Here is a 23750-nt window from a genome sequence, read left to right on the forward strand (position 1 = left end):
CCCAGAGTCGGACATGACTGGACTTAATGTCAGGGGAAAACATTTACATTTTATAACAAAATATTGAGCTGAGTGGGCAGGGCCAAGTACAACGGATAGGATTTTAAAACCCTGGGTGAGATAGATGAATAGGGTAATGTATCTGGTGGGAGCTTCAGATGGGGCGAACAATGGGGTTTAATTTCACTGAAGGGTGAGATAAAGTGCATTGAAGGGCATTTTGTACTGAGTTGGACAAGGTACGGGGATTTGTTGTTCATTCCTTGAGCCAGGTTTTTAGGCTCTTCCTGAAGGCTGCCAGGGTGGGCACTTGCCTAATCTCTCCAGGTAGCGAGTTCCAAAGTTGAGGGGCCACCACAGAGAAGGCCCTCTCTTTTGTCCCCACAAGTCACTCTTGCGACGGAGGTGGGAGCGAGAGGAGGGCCTCCCCAGAAGATCAAAGGGAGCATGCAGGTTCATAGAAGGAAATGCGGTCATGAAGGTAGGTGGGTCCCAAACCGTTCAGGGCTTTGTGGGTGATAACCAGCACCTTGAATTGGGACTGGAAAATGAATAGCAGCCAATGAAGCTCCTTAAACGGGGGGTAGACTGCTCACTGTAATTCGCTCCAGTTAAGAATCTGGCAGACAAAAAATCAACTAGCAAGACCATGAGTCTAGATCAGGCATGGGTAAACATTTGGCCCTCCAGGTGGATATCCACAATTCCTACTGGCTGTTAGGAATTGTGGGAATTGAAGTTCAAAACACCTGGAGGGCTAAGGTTTGCCCATGCCTGATCTAGACTCATGGCATTTACATAGTAGCCAAGGCCAAACATGGTAAGAACTTACAACAGTTAGTCCAACATCATGGTAATTGTCATAATGCTAAGAAGTAAGAGAGAATATGACCATTGACCATTTGAAAAGAAGGGCTGGAATTAAAATAACAGCATTATCATATGGGCCAAATGATAGGAAATGTTACTTTTGTGGAATGCGCCTGAGGATCTTATTTGATCCACATTGTAAACTGCTCAAGTTTGAAATTTCTGAACTAGCATCCTTGCTTTTCATACTTTTCCAGGTTTCGTGATTCAGTCCCCAGCTGTGGAAAGAATGGAAATAGATGCCCGTTCATCACAGATTTCTTAAAACATTTTCATATATATGCAGCCTGATAGGTCTCAGGGAGCACCCGATGTCACAAAATCATATTTCAAAACTGGCCAAGTGTGGAAATAGAAAGGAATTGTGGCAACACTGAAATCAAAACAATACTTTTACTTGTTATAATAGGGTCTGACAGATGTAATATCTTGTCTCACTGTTTTAGGAAGGCCAAGCTGCCAAATATCTCAGTGGCTGACAGCTCTAAAAGGCACAATGCCACCTTTGGTTTAGCTGGTGACAATCCTATGAACTTTCTTCCCAGTTGGGAAATGCCAGAAAAGGGCTGGAAGAATTGAACAGTGAGTGCATGACATAGCTCTAACCTTCTACTCAGATTTTTAGGAGTCATTATATAGATGTTTACCTAGGCAACCAGAAAACAACTGATACCAGTTATTGGAGGATCCACTCACCCAAGATTATCTACTCTGCTCTATGGCTTTCCAGGATGCATGTCTGCCCCTTCTACACTGTCCTAATATTCCAGGATCTGATTCCCAGTTACCTGCTTTGAACTGGATTATATACATCCCCGCTGCCATATAATCTAGGGGTCCATCCAGATAGGGCCCAAATTGCGCAAGCTTGTGCACTTTTACCGGAGGCATTCAAATGACTACAACTCAGGGTTCATTGAGTGTTTTTGAATTGTAGAATCAGTGCAGTTTGGTTTAACTACCATGGCTTGATGCTATGAAACCATTGGAGTTACAGTTTTATAAGGTCTTCAGCCTTCTGTGCAATAGAGTGCCAGTGCTTATCTAATCTACAGCTCCCAGGATTCCATAGCATTGAACCATGATTGAGTTAAACTGGTGTCAAACTGCAATAATTATGTGGTATAGATGCACCCCTTAACAGGAACACCTTAGCTGATTACACCTAGGAAGAAGGATGTGGCTTGAAGCCTTTCGGGCAACTTTTCAGAACATTATGAGCCCAGTCTATTTGTGGGTTGCTGTTCATGATTACTGCTTCCCAGTTTCTGAGTGTATTTGTTGCCAAACCACTTCTATTCTGATACTGACTGTCTACTTGGGACATGACAAGTCCCTCTCCTTGTTACAGCATTTGTCTATGTGCTTCTCATTCACTACCGTGGCTTTCCTAGGCACACTTTTGCTCTGTCCATGGCTACTGTGCACTGACAGGAACTCCATTTAAGTCAGATCAGGATGACAACCTGGTGGCTCTGACAGGACCTGTTTTGCAAAGAGGTTAGCACTATTGACATTGCGAAAGGAAATCCATTGTTGGCTTACTTCTGATGAGACATGTCTCTTGTCAAGCTCCTCAGAATGGCAAAGCCACTTATGGCCTTTATCAATCAGGTTTTAAAAAGCTCCCCCAAAATCATCTGCTGTTTAAAACTTTTCTAGTTCTACTATCACTTTTTTAAAGAAAAAAGTCTGGTTAACATGCTACAGTGAATTCACCCTACTGATAACTTGTGCGCACTTTCTAGGTCAATTCACTCACGAGAAAGTTGAGATATCAACAATATTTCATCTTTTTCTCTTGCATTTGAGATCTGAATGATCCGGCATCACTCTCATTAGTGAGAAGTTAGTGATAACTCCAACTTTCAAGCCAAGCATCACAGGAAATACTCTTTGAAATCAGACTTCTTTCTAGATCTTTAAAAAGTATCATCTGAGACTGTTACTTTCTTAATTGCTTATATGCAGAAGGGGAATAAGATGAGTCAGATTATTTTACAATTTATCATTACTTACACCATTGTATATTGATTGATGAGATTGTCGATTGACTATAATATTCAGCCATAAAATGTGCTTAGCCTGCTAAGAAAAGGGGAGAACCATGACAATTCATATGATTTACATGTATTGAGGTAAATAATCCTCAATACAAAAGTGAGTGAAATGTTGCCCACAGGGTACATGTAGCACAGAGCCCCAAATCTGACCACCAATCACACCTTTTCTATATAGTTTTACCTATTGTATTTCCACTACGTGTGATACCTCCATCTTTGTCCTTCAATTCATCATCTCCATATTGCCCTGTGATTTCTCAGCTGTTTGCCTGAGAATTAAGGTTGCAGTCTTAATTAATGGGTTTATTTTTCTACCGAGATAGGTGAAAGGTTTTTTTCTTAGTAGGATTTACAAGTGCCAAAGTAACATTCCAGCATTTAGTATCTGCTTGTCTCAGGCAGCAACATGTTTTGAGCTGGCCCTCATTCTTAAAAGCCGTTTTGAGTCTCCTGTGGTAAGAAAAACAGGGTAAAAATGCAACAACAACAACAACAACAACAACACTCCTGACCTCACAATTGTGGGGAAAAAACAAGTATGGACTGTCGATGTTGCAATCCCAGGCGATAGCAGGATTGACAAGAAGCAACTGGAAAAGCTTACATGATATGAGGATTTAAAGATAGAAATGCAAAGATTCTGGCACATGCCAGGAAAGGTAGTCCCAGTGGTGATCGGCACACTGGGTGCAGTGCCTAAAGACTTTGGTTTGCACTTAAAACCAATTGGTACTGACTAAATTACCATCTGTTAGCTGCACCCTGCTCAGATCTGCATGTATTATTTGCTAATACATTGCACAGTCCTAGACACTTGGGAAATATCTGATGTGTGATCGAATACAAAAGCCAGCATAGTGTTCTTGTTTGCTGTGTACTAATCTTGTTATTGTATCAAATAATAATAATAATAATAATAATAATAATAATAATAATATCATCACATAGTCCAAGATGCTTGGGAAGTGTTTGACTTGTGATTTTGTGATACAAAATCCAACATATATATCTCGTTTGCTGTGACATACTGTATTTTTGTGTCAGAATAATAGTAATAATAATAATAATAAATTTAGGACTGGGGATGATGATCATGTTGGTTTTGTTTTGCAATTAATTTGTTGGTTTTGCTGGCTGGAATAATGGCATAAACCTGCAATCACTAACAGCGTTCCCTTCAAAAAGCACAATGGGTCTTAGAAATGAAAAAAGAAGGTAACTAACCACCAGACTGTGTAGATTAATGTGACCTTGAATTTCCCCATTTCATTAGAAGTGAGGCAACTGTATCCCTCTTCATAAGAAAACTGATCCAAGCCTGACCTCATGTGTGTTTGTTTTAGAAGATAATCCTCAGGGACTTTGATGGGAGAGTTTCTTACAGAGAAATATGTTTGAGATCACAGCCATTCAGCTTTATCTTTGGTAGTGAATCAGAGAAAATACTTTTTTACACAGTCTCTTGATTAAACTGAAGTCTTAAATACACGATCTGATATTCAGATTATGCTGGTCACATTTTAATCTCATTCAAATAAAAGGAACACATTATCGTAGTCAAGACTAATTTAAATCAAGGCTTCTTAAACTTTTTCCACTCATAACCTCTTTTTGCTCAAGAAGTTTTTATGTATGTAAGTATATAAAATAGGTATGCAAATCAAATATTTATTGATAATAAATTATAAATAAATTTGTTTTAAAGCAATTCTTTGGCATACATATAATTTTACCTGTTGAGCAAACTCTGCAAACTATGGAAATGCAGGTGCTCAGGTGGTCAATGGGTGTTACCCCAAGGGACAGGATTCCAAATGGTACCGTGTGCTCCGTCTTTGGAATTGCTCCAATTGTCAAGAAGATGAAGGAATACTGCCTGAGATGGTTTGAACATGTGAAATGAAGTGATGGTTCCATGCCAGGCAGATGCCAGGCCACACAGGTTGCAGATGCCAGGTTATGCGGCAGACCTAAAATGAGCTGGCTCGACCATTTGAAGCATGACATGATTGAAGCAAAACTCACAATAAGAGATGTGACCAATAGAGACAAGTGGAGAACAAGCAGCAAACAAGTAGACCCTATGAATTTGTGGAACAAATGCTAGAAAGAAGACGATATATAATGTTACCATTTATTAAAGATTAAAGCAAATTTGCATACCAATGACATGGATGTGCTTGTTTCTTTTTACATAAAGAATTAAATCTTAGCAGAATATCTGATTTCAGGATGCAGAGCATCTTCAACATTTTTCAGATTTATATTTTCATTTTATAATAATGCTGAGAACACTGCTTTGCATAAATGCATAATCCAAAATCACAGAAGTACATTTAGGGCCATTTTAGATATTGCTGGAAATTTTGTCTTAATCTCAAGCTAAAATTGATTATTTTTTAAAAAGGAAACCTGGGTTTTAACCCTATGTCTCTTGATAACTAAGCAAATTCTTCCTAACATTGGTGACTGATGTTTTTAACTTCAGTGGAGTGTGGTTTATGAACCCAGATTACGCTATTTAGAACCAAAATCTGAAGGGAAGTATTACTGAAACTGAAAATAAAAATCCACATTTTCAAGTCTTGCTAAAAGAAGGTAGGCTGATCTTCCCTCTTTATGAAGTACAGCTGAAGCATTTTCTGCAGAATCTACTGTAAACAATACACATTGTTTCTAAAAGATTCATGTAAATGTCTAAAAGAGCCACTAGGTGGTGTTCAGAAACCTTTTGTTTCCAAATATTTTGCAACCCCAGCATTCAGTTATAGTGACCCTATATAGGGGCATGGCTCACAGTTTAAGAAGCTTTAAGTCACTGTAAGCTGTTCTGAACAGAATCGAGCCTGAACATGTATAGGTTTATGCTAGGAGTTCCCTTATGGGAACCTTCCTCTACTTGTGTCCTCTTATATTTTGGACTACAACTCCCATCATTCCCAAATATTGGACAGCAGTGATAGCTCTGAGCATATGTATAAGGTTTGGAGAAAGCTGCATCAAGTTGAGCCAATAGTCACAAAATTTGAAGGGAAGAAAAATTAGAAAACTCTTCTTAACAATTTGCAGGCAAAGGACTCTGACAATAAACAGCAGACTTACATGTTATTAGTGAATTTTGAAAGTGTAGGTTGGATGTGCATCATTGGAAATAATTTTTTTAATCAAAATCCACCCTGAACTCAAATTGTAAGCAGTGCAGCCTCCCACAACCATTTCTGCATTGTTGGAGTGGGAGGAGAGATGGGCTGTTTTCCCGCAGCTAGAATATCACCTGCAAGAATATTACTTACAGGGACTTCCTGCTACAGTGCACCCAGTTACAGGAAAATAAATAACTGGGTATGTCCCTGCTCATTCCCTCTCTCTCCAACAATGACTGTGTTGTGTGTGGTGTATTGTTTGCAAAATGTGTTTTGGGATGGTAGCATCAGGGTACACAGTTACATAATATGTACGTATCTTCTAGTTCTGGATCTCACCCAGTAATCTTTCTTTTTTCAGGATCTCTATGGCTTACGCATGTTAAATTGCTCATCTGCCTCAACCAAGTTCTCAGTATTCCAAAATAAGAAACATAAAAAAGAACTTCATGGCTGTAACTATGTGTAATATCACAGGGAGGAATTTACCTTTATGTGTAAAGGATGGAGACCATATCCCCTTCTGTCACATTTGGCAAAATTGGAGCCAGAGAGTATTTGGCAAAGTGAACTGAAAATAAAGATTTATATTGTATAGAAAATTACTTTTTATGCTCTTGGAAGAGGTCTCTTTTAATTAAGGCTGTGAGGGTGCAAAACCCTTAATCCCCCAAAAGGTTTTTGGGGGGATTTGATTATTTCTCAAAGAAAGACTGTTACGATAGTCTGTGCTTTAATGAATATCTCATTGTACCACTAGCCTTCCACAGATAAAGATGATAAATCCTTAAAGTTTGATAACTGCATGACAAAAAAGAATGTTTTCAATTTTTTTTAAAATCATGTGATGCCACATTTGTTCCAAAAGCAGAAGATTTACAAAAAAAATTCTAATGTCACGGTAATTTAAAATCATGTTGGTTCATGCTTTCCTCTCCTGGAATTCATCTGTTCCTTCAGGCATGGGATTTGGGAAGAGTAAAAAGCCTATTTTCTATCTGTGATTCAATTTGGAAGCAGCTCAGGAATCCTCATCCTTATTCAATTTAGCTGTTGCAGGGCTAATTTGCATTGTATCATAAAACAGAATTTAGAAAAAAAATGAACATATTTCTTGAAGAATGCACTTAAGTAATCCCTGAATATTATCAGCATAAACAGAAAGAGAGGAGAAACAAGTAATGCTTCAGTGCCGTTGGGCTGATTCATGTAAAACATTACTTTCTGTAACAAGCATCTCAAACTATTGGAAGTGCTGTTTGACCTCACTGAAGAGAATTTTCTAGCTCTCTTCTTGTACGATTGCCCTCTGAATTACTCTCATGCAAAGCATAGTGCAATTATATTATAATCCTTGAATTGCAGGTGGGTTTTGCTTTAGCAGTTCCATAAGCTTGTCTGTGTCTGGAAAAAAATAATAATCCCCTTTTATGAGGTCATCTCCTTTGCTTAGCCAGAGCTTTCCCTCTGTACTATGGATTTTAAATAATTACCATCAAGGTTATCCAGGGAGGGGTGGTGGAGGAGGAATTTCCTTAGAGAAATTGAAGCAGCTATTTGTTTACCTGTTGTCACTAGAATTTCTAACATTACTCATACAACAGCCTTATATCAGCCCCTCTTGCAGGGACATGAGAGAAGCATCCCACAGGCATCCCCTGAGCAACATCTCTGCAGATGGCCAATTCTCTCACACCAGAAGTGACAAAGAGCCGTGGCGGTACAATGGGTTAAACCCTTGTGCTGGCTGAACTCGAATGCATGAGACAGGGTGAGCTCTCCTCTGTCAGCTCCAGCTTCCCATGCAGGGGCATGAGAAAAACTTCCCACAGGCATCCCCTCAGTAACATCTCTGCAGACAGCCAATTCTCTCACACCAAAAGTGACTTGCAGTTTCTCAAATTGCTTCTGACATGATTAAAAAAAAACCCCCAAAAAACCAGCCTTTCTACCAGTGCCATAAGCAGTTATCATGAAGGGTCCAGGTTAATATAAAAATATGATTTTTTCATTATCTTCACGCTTAGGCAGCTTGTGGACCAAGCCACTGTTTGTGTTTCCCCACTATTTCTAAGGTGCTCACCACACTACATGGTTATAGCACTATTTTTACTGCCATGGCAACAGCTTATGGAGTCATGGGATTTACAGTTTATGGAGGGACATTTGTAGTTCTTAGCCAGAGAGTTCTTAGGCTTCCATGGGATGCAGCCACGTCAGTTAAAGTGGAATGATAGTGTTATAACTATGCAGTGTGATAATGGTGGGCTGCCACCATGTAAATGTTAAAAAAGCATGAAATAAAAGCCTCATAAGGATTTATCAACAATGACATCTTAATATAGAAATGGCTTCCCTTCATAGACTACATAAACAAGAATTCACAAAATCCCAAACTACTGATACAGCAAAGGACCTTTTGGGAAGGTATTTTAAATGTCAAAGCCCACTCTTGAAATAAATTGGCTTAGTAGACCTCTGGGAAGGTCACAATATTGAAGTACTAGGCTTGCAATGTGATATTCATTACTCGCTAATTGGATCCTTTTGTTTGAAAAAGTACTACTGAGTTTGAAAGTTTCATTAATAAAGATGCATTTCCAAGGGTAAGCATGGATTGATACAAATTATAGAAGTCCTTCCACTTTTATAGGTGGCGGGGTACACAACCATGAACACCTTTTGAAATTCCCTCTCTTAGACCACATTTAAACTACAGGAGCTCTCCAGTTTTCACTCTAGCAACTTTACACTTCGGTCTTATACAAATGTTTCGGTTCATATTACTGTGATACATGCCTCAAATCAAAGCAGTGGTACACGGTACACTATAGTATTGTCTAAGGCTCACAGGGGCAAATCAGAAAGACAACTGGTTTAGCAGCGATCACAACAATATCTATCACTCTTCTAGTTTTCTTCTCACCTCTGAACATTCAACAGCTCTCATCCTGACAGTAGCCACACCTAGTTTTGTTTCTTGATTTCAATCAATGCAATGCAGTGATTCTCAACCTGTGTTTTGACCTACAACTCCCAGGAATCTCAGCCAGTTTACCAGCTGTTAGGATTTCTGGGAGTTGAAGGCCAAAACATCTGGGGACCCACAGGTTGACAACCACTGATGCAGTGGCTCTTGTTGGAAGATGAGCTATGAAGATTGTCAGGACCACCAATCTGCCCCATAGATACCAAAATCTGTGGATGCTCAAGTCCCTTTATAAACAATGGTATAGTAAAATGGTGTCCCTTATATAAAATGACAACCTCAGTGATTACTTTTGGGGTTTTCTTCTCCTGAATATTTTTGAGTTGTGGTTGGCTGAATTAATGGATACAGAATCTGAGCATCAACAGTTGAGCTAGGAAATGCAAACCAATCATATATAATCTCTTTTCTGTTGTTCTTTCCTTACATGCTACTTCATCTGCCATTATTAATGGATACACAATGTCTTCTTACCATCTCAAAACAAAGACAACTCTGGTATAGAAGCGTAGCTTTCTGAAAGCTGCCCCTAAGGTCTCTGCCTGTCTCTTTCCTAAGTCACATAGCAAATGCAGTTTGGGCCACAATGTGAGGATCTCTGCATTGTGAATTACCACCCTTAGGTCAAACATCTCCGAACTGTCAGAGTGAAATATGAGACAATCCATCGGGTGAATTCCCACAGGTTGTGACTGTTTTATTTTTAAATCTCATTTCGCTAGATTTCTCATTAGACAATGCCACTGCAATTCATCCAAGTTGCAGCCTGCCTTTCCTAACTTCAAGAACATCTATAAAAAGCAAACCGTCATCCACCTAGGATAGATATTAGAGCTGGACCACTCATTACGAGGCTATAACTTTCAAGCACAAAATGGCTCATGCTTGTTACAAGCTGAGAAATTGGACAATTATATTACTAGATTGTTGAAAGTTGCACTTCTAGGCTTTGAGAAAGAAATAGATGTATCCCTGATTCATTCTCTTATAAGAGCAAAAGGCATCATTTATGTTCTTATCTGCTCTCCTTTGAGGCTGAAGAACGACAAGATCAGAAAATACATCTTTTCCTTCCAGTTACAGAAACCTTTGAGTTCTTATGTCCTGATTCTTACATGACCTGGTCTCTCAATTATTTATGGGTCTAAGAGTTTATCGGGACACATCCTCTAAATATCCCTGTACACAGGAATTTTCAAGTTTACATCCAATTAATAAGCTCCAATAGATACATATGCTAATTATGTAGCCACTGAAATGGGGAAAGGCTTCCTATGAAAATTCCCATTGAAATCAATCCAACACATTAGAACTCAGCTTTCACAAAATAACCATGGTCTTTTGACTAGTTTTTTCATGTCAGGAGCAACTTGGGAAACTGCAAATGGCTTCTGGTGTGAGAGAATTGGCCGTCTAAATGGATGTTGCCCAGGGGGTGCCCAGATGTTTTGATGTTTTACCATCCTCATGTCCCTGTGTGGTGAGCTGGAGCTGACAGAGGGAGCTCATCCTTGCTCTCCCCAGATTCGAACCTCCGACTTGTCAGTCTTCAGTCCTGCTGGCACAAGGGATTAACCCATTGTGCCACTGGGGGCTCCTAATCTTGACTAGTGATTGTGAATCTTTTCATCATCACAGGGAGTTGGACTGGATGGCCCACAAGGTCTCTTCCAACTCTATGATTCCATGATTCTAAGTCTTGACTCCAAATACTAGCAGAGCTTTAATTAACAGTCCGAGGTCAAGCCAATAGTCCAACAGAGATGGAAACATTAGCAGGATAACACAAATGTCTGTTCCAGGGTCGTAAACTGATTACGCTGAGATCCAAGGTAAGTCCAGAGTTCAGGAACATGGGATAGCAGTAATCCAAAGTCATGGCTTTTAGTACAACAAGGTGCCACATCTGAGCTCCTTAAATCTTAAATTCCCTGATGTTAGTTCTTTTCTCAGCTAATCTTGAGGACCTGTGCAGCTGAGACCTTTCTTTTTTCAGCTCCTGAAACCTGGACAATTAATTCTTCATCAGCCTGCTCAGAGGAACCCACTTGCTCTTGTTCAGCAGGCTGAGTAGTTGTTCATCCCATGGATGTTGCTTCAGGGCTTGGCTAAGGGAGCTTCTGGGCACTGCTGGCCTCCAGCTCTACCAAGCTATCCATTACACATATGAAATTACAGAACACTTGAGGTCAGTCCACTCACTAAAGTCATATTAAGAATAATACAAATATCATGGACTCAGTTTCTCTGAAGCCACAGTTCTAGGCCAGTTGGAAAGTCTTAAGTTAGAGGATGGGGAACTTTGGCTGCAGAAATATTTTTTGGCTACAAACATCCATCACTCTTAGCCAATAGAGTTAAGGGCAGGATGACAGGAGTTGTAGTATAAAATCATCTGGAAGGTCAATGTTTTGAACTCCTGTCTCAAATCACAATCCAAAGCTTTACATGTTCATTAATATTTCTCCTGAGCATAGTATAGAAGTGGTTTAGAAGAAATATGTGAGAAAATGGAACGAGAGCCTACTGGTGTCAATAACTCTACAGAAATACTGCTATTTGGGGACTTTTTACAATTGGATTTTTGAGATTTGAAGGGCAGATTTTGTTTTGAGAAAGAGAGGCTTCTGGACTATGTGTGAGGAAAGTGTGCCATGTATCCATCTACTCCTCTGGATTATGGCCTGTAGCTTTTGCTTGTCTTTAACAGCATGGAGATACAAGGAAAAAAAAGCAGAATTATAGAGGTGGACGGGAGCTCAAAAGTCATACAAAAACCAAGAAATATACTGAAAAATATCTCCTAGACTCCAACATTATTGCAATACTTGGTATAAATTCAAACTTGTTTTAGTTTGCAATTTTATTTATATTGAGTTAAATCCAATGTTAATCTTGTCTACTTATAGTGAACCCAATGTAATGAATGGGAATGATTTGTCACAGTGCAACTTCCATTTCAACAGATTTACTCTTTGTACTTCATCATGTTTTTTCTTTTCTATAAAGCTTTCGAAATAAATTTGCCATTGTTTAAGGAACCTTAATATATGACCACCTCTCCACTAAAATCTCACTGAGTTCAGTGGTGTGTCCTTCTGGGTAATGTAAACTTATTTTTTTACAAAGAGATTTCATACATTGGTAACACTGCCATTCCCAGGAATTTCTGTAATTTTACTCAGTTGACTTTCTGAGGGGAGGAGTTTACCCCACAATACGAGAGCTTTTTCAGACTATCAGCCTGAAAAAAAAATCAATTTTCTTGCCATTTTCTCAAACCAAAAAGTCCAGACAACCCCAGTTCAGTGTCCACAGCCACTTTCTACTTCGGTTTTCTTTATAACAAGGTCTATCATATCTTTGCGGCTTGATAGTTCTTCTTTTTCCTCTTTGGGGATGAGCTCTTCTGGGTCCACACTAATGTAGAAATATCCCATGATGGAGAAAATGACAAACACGATGAAGAGGAGAGCAGCAAAGAGGACAAACTCGACCCACTGGAGAAAGAAAAGTCTCTTAGAAACATGAAATATTGTACTCACTTACTTAAAATGCAGATACCTTGCTTTTTATCATGGTGTACAAACCCATACTGCAAAATTATATAACCTCTACATAATATATCCAGGTGGATATTTTAGCAGCGTACATTGTAACATTATTTAAAAACGACTGTTCTATAAGTATGAGAGAATCCTCTACTATGTCACACTAAATTCTTTTGACATTGTAAGACAGTTTGATCCTGCTGTACTTACAAAGCATAGAGCTAAATCAATATTGAAGAATCTGCCCTTAGTCACTTTGCTGAGACTTCACATTGCCTATCTTCTGGAAAACGTTTGGAAAGTTATTGAAGGCTTTCATGGCTAGAATCACTGAGTTGTTGTAGGTTTTTTCAGGCTGTATGGCCATGTTCTAGAAGCATTCTCTCCTGACGTTTCACCTGCATCTATGACAGGCATCCTCACAACCTCTGAGAATGCCTGCCATACATGCAGGCAAAACATCAGGAGAGAATGCTTCTATAACATGGCCATACAGCCCAAAAAACCTTCAACAACCGTTTGGAAAGTTGATTTGGGAAGCAGCAAAAGATCTTTTTGACACCTCTCTTTCATATATATCAGATCCGTAGAAGAAAGTGTGACTATTTGATAAAGAGGAAGGCCCATCTTTGGTTGTCCACTTTATATCAGGTACAATCCAAGATGGTTTTGATATTCCATCCAGTTCAGCAAGTTCAAATGCACAGTAGTAGTAGATTTCCTATGCATAATATTATCCAAATAAGTGCCTGAAACAGCTCCAAATAAGCAATGGGGTCGGTTTGATGATGTAGATGCATGTTAGAAGATCTTGGAATGTTATTTTTGGGATCACAGTATCCCTTGGCCATCACCCTCCTGGCAAATGCTGCTTTGGGGATTCTGGGAATGTTTGTCCTCAATATGTAACTGTTCTAAACGCTGCCAACTACAACATGATTTCAGCAATTCTCATCAATATAGTAAAATCTTCCTCTGTGTCTATGTGTGTCAAAGGAGAACAGAGATCACAGGAACTCCTGCAGCCATATATTTGTTGTTAAATGCATCTAATGGTGATTCTATGGTTACAAACTCCAAGTCCCCCTATTATTAACAGTCCTCCTCAGGTCTTGCAGACTCAGGGCTTCCTTGATTGGGTGTATCCATCTGGAATGTGGTCTTCCTCTTTTCCTACTGCCTCCCACCTTCCCAATCATTATTGTCTTTTCTATTAAATCATGTCTTCTGATGATGTGTCCAAAGTATGACAGTGTCAGTTTAGTCATTGTGACTTCTAGGGAGAGTTCAGGCTTGATTTATTCTAGGACCCATTTGTCTTTCTAGCTACATATACCTACAATCTAAAGCCCCTTTGCACAGACCTATATTTCATTAGAAAGAGAATGAGTGCATTTGAACTGGATAGCATGCACTCCAACATTTCACAAAGGAACGCTGGAACATCTCTGCCAAAATAACACCAAAGTATGACCAAGATGGAAAAAATTAATGAGGAAGATTGGGCAAAAATTAAGAAACACAACTTCAATTAGCATTCATCTGAGCCTACAGGGAAAGACAAGATTCTGCCTCTTCTTCTTCTCCCAATGAATTAACTTACTGCAAACTCCTTTGGTACTTTGATCTCACATTGCAGCAGTTGAAGTAAACTGGAAAAGGCAGAAAGGAGGAAGAGGAAAGAGAAAATAGGCTCTTTTTGAAAGCATCGGAAGAAGCAGAATAGCCAGGATTGTTCCTGTCAAATCAGGACAGTTGGAGGGTATGTGATGCTATCCATGTGGGAGTAATTCTGTAGCGCTACCACATCTGCAAACTAGTCAGATGAATCTAGTTTAATTTGCTCTTTTATTATTTCCAGTGGTTTCTTTCTACAGACATTTTCCAGAAGTAAACATGTATTGTTACTGCTACACAACATACCAACACATGAGCTCAGCTAAATGTCTTAGCCTTAATGGGTAATTTTTTATTTTTTATTTCCCCCCTATTAATTTGTGAGAGAGGGCACTAAATTGGAAGGGGCACTAATTGCATTCTGCCCTGTTTGTTGCATCAGCTCTTCCACTTAATTAGTTAATTGCTCATTTGCTCAGTGGCCTCTTTCTCTATTATGGAGGTTAATCTGTTACGTTGGAGACGTATGCCTCCCCCTTGGTGCAAGTTACTTACAAAGTTACTTTTGCATTCATTAGTCAAAGGAAATATGCATCAGAACCATTGGTACTTGAGTTTTTTAATTATGCTTTAGGGCACAGAGGGGAACCTTTTCATCTCCTGTTTCGGATTACAACTCCCACTATCTTATTAGATTTTCAAGTTTTCCTCTGCTCACTTGAATTTGGCTGCAATGTATTTGAAAAGACCCTGTTTCTAATTTGTGTACCTTCATTTCGGTTTTGTGTGTGTTAATTTTTTATTAACCCAAGATGTGTGAAAAGACCTTTTTATTCAGGCAGACTTATGGTAGCGATTGGTTGTTGTGGAAAAGTCTTTTAACAGATGAGTGCTATGTTTTTGAAAATGTACTTTTATCTGAGTTTTGATTAAGTTACATTTTATGTTTTGACTTTTGGGTTTTTTTAAAAATTTGTAATGTTTTAAAATCATATTGTGAATTGCCTTGAGATCCAGTCGTGGGAAAAAGGGAAAGTAAATATAATATAAATAAAATTGACCAATTCACCAAGGGATGGAATGAATGACGTTTTGCAATGCCTTTTGTTAGCAGGCAGAGCTTGGCTGTCCTGGCAGCTCTGGGATGACACCTTAGAGCCATGGAGTAAAGTTCAAAATGAAAACTCTCATTAAGCCAAGAAGAAAATGGAGTGATCCACAGTTCTCTCTTTACTCCCAACAAGAAGATACAAATCCTTGAAGCTTCTGGGCTTTTTTGTTGCAATTATAGCACTGTGGGGTCTGTGGTAGCGCAGTGGGTTAGACCGCTGAGCTGCAGGACTTGCTGACCAGAAGGTTGGTGGTTCATGCAGAACAGTCGTGCAGGCCACATGACCTTGGAGGTGTCTATGGACAATGCCAGCTCTTCAGCTTAAAAATGGAGATGAGCGCCACCCCCCAGAATCAGACTCGATTATACTTAATGTCAAGGGGAACATTTATCTTTACCTTACTTTAACTGCCATGATAATATCCCATGGAATCCAGTGGAATGTTTTTGGAAGGCTTTCCATAAACTAAGACCCTACATAACATCACCATAGCAATTAAAGGGAAATTGTGCTATAACTGTAGGTTACTGGTTAGACTCCGAGAACTAGAAATCCAATTGCTGTGCTATATGTAGTATGAGAACTAGGAATAACATTTCATGGAAATGAGGATTGCCTGGTCAAACTTCACTCCACAAAGGTTTTTTTTGTTGCTATTTTGTATATTAAGTTACAGTTGGTAGTTATATGTCGTCCAATGTGACTTGTCTTGTAAATTGTTTGTATGGTTTTCCTTTTGGCATTGAATGTTTGCCATATTAGTTAGAAACAGCCTTGCATCTCTGCAGGGAGATAGGGCGGTCTATAAATAAAGTTTTATATTATTATTATTATTATTATTATTATTATTATTATTATTATTTCATACAATGACACTTACCCTGGGTGTTTCTTGAAGAGAATGTTCTGAAAGAAGAGCAGATTCTCCTACAAGCAACTATTGTGTTAGGGCTGTTGATCAAATAGTTTATCTCATACCTGTTCCAGAGGTGCAGCTTGAGCAACAATTAGCACAATAGCATTTCCAAAGGCCACAGTCAACAGCCAGCCTGCCTGTACCACCGATTTCATGCTAGCAGGAGACTGGGGGAAAATTAAATAGAAAACACCTGATAAGTACTGTATATCTACTCCCAAACATTTGAACCTTGTCATTCCCACTGAATACTACACTGAGACTGAACACAACCATTACCCTGCTCTGTAAGAAAAGATGTAAAATATCTTCATAGCTCCAAGGGCTAGTCCACCCATGGATGCCTATCCCTTGGTTGTTCATCTCAGTGCTTGATGACTTACACAGCAAATAGAAGTAACTCAGTTGAAAAACACATCATCCTGAGTTAATGCAGCAAGACTTGGAGGTTCTAAATTGCTATCTAAAAGCTCATATGAACACCAGAACATGATGCTTCAGTCATCAAATGACTGTAATCTCAGTCTGAGCAGAAAATGACCTCAAGAAGGAAAAGAGACTTTAAGAATCCCTACACACTATGTAGTTACATCACTATCATCCCACTTTGACTTCCATGGCAACATCTACATCTCAACCTTTGGTCCTCCAGGTGTGTTGGAGGACCAACGATTCCTAAGAGCTGCACAACTGGCTGGGATTTTGGGAGTTGAAGTCCAAAACACCTGGAGGATCCAAGGTTGAGAACCACTGTCCTATGGGATTTGCATTTCAGGGAGGGGTCTTTCGAATCCTATGCCTAGGAGCTTCTCTAGTGTCTCTGGGCAAACTAGAAATACAAAGTTTTCAATGGATGAAGATTGTTGTTGTTCATTCGTTCAGTCGTCTCCGACTCTTCGTGACCTCATGGACCAGCCCACTATTTTGATACCCATTTTTCCAATTTACAACTTTGGACCTTATTGCACCCCCCCCCCCCCAATGCCATTTCAGCAAAGGGCAAGAGGGATCCTCTCACCTCTGCAGGAGTCTACTGTATAACATGCAGCTGTGGACAAGTCTACATAGGGACCACCAAACACAGCAATGCTCAGACATGAATCAAGGAACATGAAAGGCACTGCAGGCTACTTCAGTCAGAGAAGTCAGCCATAGCAGAGCACCTGATGAACCAACCTGGACATAGCATATTATTTGAGAACACAGAAATGCTGGACAACTCTAACAACTACCATGTCAGACTACACAGAGAAGCCATTGAAATCCACAAGCATGTGGACTATTTCAACAGAAAGAAAGAAACAATGAAAATGACCAAAATCTGGCTACCAGTATTAAAAAAAACTCTAAAATCAGGACAGTAAATAAAGAACAGCACTAAAACACAGGGGAACTCCAGACAGAAAACAATCAGGAAGAGCTAATCACCTTTCAACAAAGGATTCCCCCAGGCAGTAACAAGCCACACCTAAAAATTGTCAGGCCATCAAATGCTAATCAAAGTAGCCAAATGAAACATTCACACCTAGCTCCAACCAACGAGTTCTTTCTCCCATCCTGGACTTTCTCAAAACCTCTGAGGATGCTTGCCATAGATGTGGGTGAAACATCAGGAGAGAATGCTTCTAGAACATGGCCTTACAGCCTGAAAAACCTACAACAACCATGTGATGAGATCCTAAATCTTAGAACAGTGCTGTTTATGGATTCTTTCATTTATTGCAAGTTACAAATTCATTTACCTAATTGTTCTTTTAAAATATTTTAATAGATTTAAAAATATAAATGAAAATAAAAGGGGGAAAGTTAATAAGACATGGGGGGTGGGGGTGGGGGTAAATGCATAGAATATAAATGTGACCTAGATATATATTAATGACCATATGTCCAAAAATATTTTCTTGCAGTCTATAGAATACAATATTGAGCCTAAGGCAGACCACATCTTATGTTAAAGCAATAGTATTTTATTCTGTAGACCACAAGGAAATATGTTTGGGACATATGGACAAGAGAAGGGCAGTCATGCCTAAATTCTCTAAAGGCACTAAATACTGTGTGATCCTGGGTGCTGAGAAGAGTTCGTATTGGTGAGTATTTGAATGGAAGACTACCTTCAAGTATGGTGTGCTGAAGGAAGGAACTTGCCTCTGTGTATTCCTTGCCTAAGAAAACCTTGCGAAATTTAAGAGATCATCATAAATTGGCAGGTGACTTGAAGCTCACACTTACCCACAAAGTGGAGCCAGTCAGATATTAAACTACAACTCCCAGCATCACATGTCAACACAGCTAATAGAATGCTGGGAATTGCAGTTTCTCCCACCCCGTTATATGGCCTGTATGTTTCTAGGTCTTAAGGGGTCATTTGGTATTACTTTGTATACAACAGGCCTTTTTTTATAATTGCCTAATAAATTGTAAGGGAGGTGATAGCCAATGCTAATAGTTCCATTTACTCCTGGAACCTTTCATATTGTCCAAGAGAGTAATTGCTCTCATTGTAGTTGTGCAGGCCATGGTTTCTATCTGTTCGAACTAGTTCAGACTTCAAAATATTTCTTTTCCAATATACGTTAACTTCCATCCCTGTAACAGATTGCAGTGCCTATAAATGTTCATGTAAAGATTTTCCCCACTATATACTGTCCTGTACTTTCAGATTAAATCATTTTTCATGTATGTGTCAGAAGATGATGCTCTTAAGCCAAAGCCTTGAAATATTGCACTTAGAAGATTTTCTCTCTCCTGTAGCAAAACATTTTTTTGGACAGCAGTTTTTTTGCTTTTACTCCTCTTGTCTTAATCAATAGTCTTGCAGAAGATTCATCCCACTGCTGGATAGGTAATATGCAGCCTATGAGCCAGATCTAGAAACCTTAACCTGTTTTTAAAGGGAAGAGACCCCAATAAACCTCCCTATAACACCCACCACTGCAAGAATATCCCTGTGGGCAACAAAATTAGGCAATTCCAACTGGATGGCCCCCTACGAGGGTCTTCCTCTAGGGGCAAACCATTAATGGGTAACTTGGAAGTCCCTGATGTGCCATGGTGGGCAAGCATACAGATTCTGCTCCACAATCACACAAGGTGGAGGATTCTTCTAGGTCAGTGGTTCTCAACCTGTAGGTCCCCAGGTGTTTTTGGCCTACAACTCCCTGTATAACTTGGAAGTCCCTGATTCAGAAATGGAGTGGGCAGATCAAAAGTCCTGGCAAAATGGCACTACTTAGAACCTGTGGGTCCCCAGATGTTTTGGCCTTCAACTCCCAGAAATCCCAATAGCTGACAAACTGGTTGAGATTTCTGGGGGTTGTAGGCCAAAACACCTCGGGACCTACAAGTTGAGAACTACTGATCTAGAAGAATCCTCCACTGTGTGTGATTGTGGAGCAGAATCTGTATGCTTGCTCACCATGGCACATTGTATTCTATAGGAGTATTCTTCCCATCATCTCCAGAGAGCAGTATCAACCAAAGGACTCTGGATGAATAAGGCCTTCATCCCATGCAGTCTTCTCTCATTTTCTCTCCACTGTCAAAATGGAGGCCTATGGAGGCCATCACATGATGCAACATGGATGTTGCCCATGGGACTCTATTGAGTCAGCACAATGAAATGGAGGGAAAACTGTGTTTTAAGGAGTTGGGTACTACCCAACTCCTTAAGGAGTTGGGGTACTACCCAACTCCCAATGAGTGAAAATGGAGAGAAACCAGATAGAAGCAGGGAAAGACAGATAAAGAACATGCAATGTCAACTGACTTGCGCAACAGTAGGGAACAAAAGAAAACAGTTTCCTCCACTTTTCACTGCTTTCCCCCACGTCATGTTGTGAGGTCCTATGAGGAGTTGGGGCATAACCACGGGAACACAACTGTATTTGTTTGATCAAAATATTCTCAGGAACAAATTTTGCATATTTTTCAGATTTAGGCTTAGCATCAAATATAGGTTTTACCATTTAATTCAGAGGTTTTCAACCTGTAGGTCCCCAGATGTTTTGGCCTACAACTCCCAGAAATCTCAGTCAGTTTACCAGCTGTTTGAGTTGAAGGCCAAAACATCTAGGGACCCAAAGGATGATAACAACCACTGATTTAATTAAACTTACTTTTGTTTTAAGTCTCTTATGTACTTTGGTTATACCCACTCATTCCCTCATTGTTTACGTGAACTTGAGGCCAAAAGGTTATATTTAAACTGTGTAGAAGAGATTGCTCTGCCCTTTCCCCAAGTGGTTGCTTTGAGCATTCCAGTCCTTTCAACATTTCAGTTATGTCTGCTCAAAGGGACAGAAAGCATAGAAGTGGGATAGGTACTGGACTTGCTATTTGCTCCATCTGCTCTCAGCTTTAGAAGACCTGGTGAATAGCAAACCTCTCTCTTGCCGTACCCCTACCCAAATCCTCCAGACATGGGCATTTATTCTCTGTGCATAAATGTCAAGTATCCTATGTAGTTTTTAACTGTAATTTTAATTGTATTTTTATGCTTCATGACACAAATATGTGTTTTTTATTTTTATATTCATATTATATCTATATGCATTTGCCTTGTTCTTAGTTTGTGCTGTGTTATGTTTGCTGTTAGCCACATTGAGTCACTATATTGGGAAAATGGTGGAATAACAATAAAGAAAATAAACAAATCCTACCTGAGAGTAAGAGAAGGCAAGACCTGTGATGGAGAACATCACTTCACCAGCTGATATTAACAGGTATTGTGGAATCTGCCATGAAATATGGACATTATTGGCAGCAATATCTTCTGTCTTTGATGTCTGGAAGCCCTTTACAGAAGTCTGAGTTAGGAGAGAAAGAAGACATGTAAGGCAGTACAAGATGTCTATTACACTCATGTTTGTCCACTCAGAATAAAAGAAGCACACACACACATAATTTATGCATACACTAAAAACCACTTTATCATTCATTTAATTTTGATCTGCAGCACAGTGTGGTAATCTTACCTTCTCTCCATTATATTAAGGGATCCCACCTCAATTCCAACAGCAAACCATATAATCTACCTGTTCCCTGGGTGGCCTATTTCTGGAAACCTCCCCTAGTTGTGAGTCCTAAAGGAGAAAACTAATCAAATCCATTCTCATGGGTTGCTCCCTTTCCCATCCCCGAGTCCCATGACCCAATGGAGAAATCAGGAGAACTCCCTTTAATAAAAAGGAGCCTGTAAGTGCTCACCACATATTGCCCAAGATTGTACTTCCTCACATTAAAGTGCTAAAAGTGAACAAACATTAATTACTGCAATTAAATGTTAATTTAACATAGCCTACTTTAATTGTCAAAGCCAAAATCTCATTTTAAAGCACTAACCAAACCTAATTTCCACATAGTATCATAGAGAATTCCCCCTGTAAAGGCAAAGGGAGAAGCAAAATTCCTATCCAGGCCCAAAAGGCAACCAGCTAAAGCTTGAACTAGCTTATAGGCTGGGTGGGCAGACCAAAAAATACTGAAAAACAGTAGAAGAGGAGTAAAGCAGGGGTTATAACCCATTATGCTCCCCTTCCCTTGTGCATCAACACAAATCACTGGCTGTATTTTCCATAAAAAATCCTGCTTTCTGCAGGGCAAACGATGCCCCTCCAAGTGTTTACTTTCCAGACAATGTGAGTTAAGGAAGGGCCCAGGGGGCAAGTGGGTGGGTGGGTGGGGATTAAGGGTTTCTTTTGGAGGCTAGACCAGTGTTTCCATTTGGGTCCATTATACAACAATTAAACCAGCGGATCCAAACCTTTTTTTGGCCAGAGACCATTTGATCAGAGACCACTTTGACTAAAGACCGCTTTGACCAGGAACCCCTCTTCAACATTAGTACCAAAAGGGTTACAAATCAGTTTTTGGTCAACTTTACATTCAGTTTGGTTATTTGGAGTGTTGATTCAGAAAACTGCATTGGATGGACCACATCAGCTCTAGTTTCTGATACAGAAAATATGCCATCCAGTAGTCGCCATCTGCTCACCCACAGAAAACCATATTTAATAAGTCTCGACACTATAAGAAGGTTTCACGAAACCAGTCACTCTTGTTGCAATGGTGTAGTAACAGTGAGGCCGCAGACCATATTTTAGTTCTTGCAGACCACTGATGGCCCGCAGACCACAGGTTGGGAACCACTGCATTAAACTCTGCTGTTAGATTGAAACAGTCACATTAGAAATTGCACCAGTCTGCTTTTACTGGGAAGGTTGCTAGATGCACTTCATCGCTATAAGGGACAGAAGCAGCAAGGGAGCTGTTTCAGAAGGCTAAAAGAAGGCAATAGTAATTGTTTGCATTACTCACTGGACTATGGGAAAATGTCACAAAGCGCTTCAAAAGAAGTTGGGAGCTGACAAAAGACGGGGTATTGAAGATAATGATTCTAGTAATTTACAAACTGCAGTTCATCTATACTTCCATGGTGTCATGTATATCATTTAGTTTAATTATGCATATGCCACAAAGCACAACAGATCCGGAAGCTGAACAAACCATGTAATTATTTACAATAGCCAGATTGGAGAAGATCAATCACTTGGTCAATAGAAAGACAAATATGTGCATGCAAGGAAGAGATACTGTCAACAGAAATTTCCAAGGAGACAAACTGAATGGCAGTTCTTTATCATCCTGCCACACACAGAGAGATTCCTGATTTTTTTTTATACCAAAGTAAAGTAGTTCATCTCTTATTTGTAATATAGTGCTCCTGTATTGTTGAAGTATAATGCACATGGTAATGGAGCTAGTTCATTACCTTCAATCCACCCAATCTAGAACAAGATTGCTTGGAGTTAAAGACTGCATCACATGCTATCTTTGTATCTGGCATGGGGAAGCTTTGGCTTTTCTAGTCTTGTTGGAGTACAGGTCCCTAATCCCTAGCTATTGTCATGCTGTGTGGGGATAATAATTATTAGATTATTAGAATCCAATTATATCTTGACAGCTAGAAGATTGCCTCTACTGGTGTAGACGTCTTGTGTACACATTGCCTGTAATGTGTGAGAAATTATTTGTTTATTTTTGTACATAGTAGAAAAAAATGATGATTGGCAAGGCAATGGCCTCTGTGGGATTTATTTGTTTATTTACTGGATTCATCCTGACTTTCTTCCACAAAATGGTACTCAAGGGAGCCAATAATAAAACTTTGAATAAACAAAAGACAATACAAATTAAAACAAGAAAAATTAAAAATTTGATTTAAAATGTATTGCGCCTCCAGGGGTAGATCCCAGATGAATGGATTGAAAGCAAAGCAAAGGAGATTCTGGCTAGTAATTAGGAAGAAAGTCCTGATGGAAAGAGCTGTTTGATAATGGAGCTTTGTTGGAGATTTTACATAGAAGTTGAGTGGTAATCTGTCAAAGATGCTCTGGATTCCTGCACTTGCCAACCATCTATAATGAATTTAATCAATAATGAATTAATATCTGAATAAGGTGTAATAAAGCAGCAGGGCTGATTTTCT

The 23750-nt window shown here is 39.4% G+C and overlaps 1 protein-coding gene across 1 annotated transcript in view; it reads right to left on the reverse strand.

The window, feature by feature from the left end:
• Window positions 1-11910: 11910 nt before the first annotated feature.
• SLC15A2 (solute carrier family 15 member 2) overlaps window positions 11911-23750 on the reverse strand; it is a 99829-nt gene continuing 87989 nt past the window's right edge. Inside the window, exons 20-22 of the mRNA XM_060774642.2 lie at window positions 20923-21069; window positions 16324-16428; window positions 11911-12565 (exon numbers count right to left, since the gene is read on the reverse strand). Coding sequence (XP_060630625.2) covers window positions 12371-12565; window positions 16324-16428; window positions 20923-21069 — 447 coding nt within the window. The 3' untranslated portion in view covers window positions 11911-12370. The remainder of the gene's footprint in view (window positions 12566-16323; window positions 16429-20922; window positions 21070-23750) is intronic.

The sequence above is a fragment of the Anolis sagrei genome, chromosome 1 (assembly GCF_037176765.1).
Source record: "Anolis sagrei isolate rAnoSag1 chromosome 1, rAnoSag1.mat, whole genome shotgun sequence".
Lineage (NCBI taxonomy): Eukaryota > Metazoa > Chordata > Lepidosauria > Squamata > Dactyloidae > Anolis > Anolis sagrei.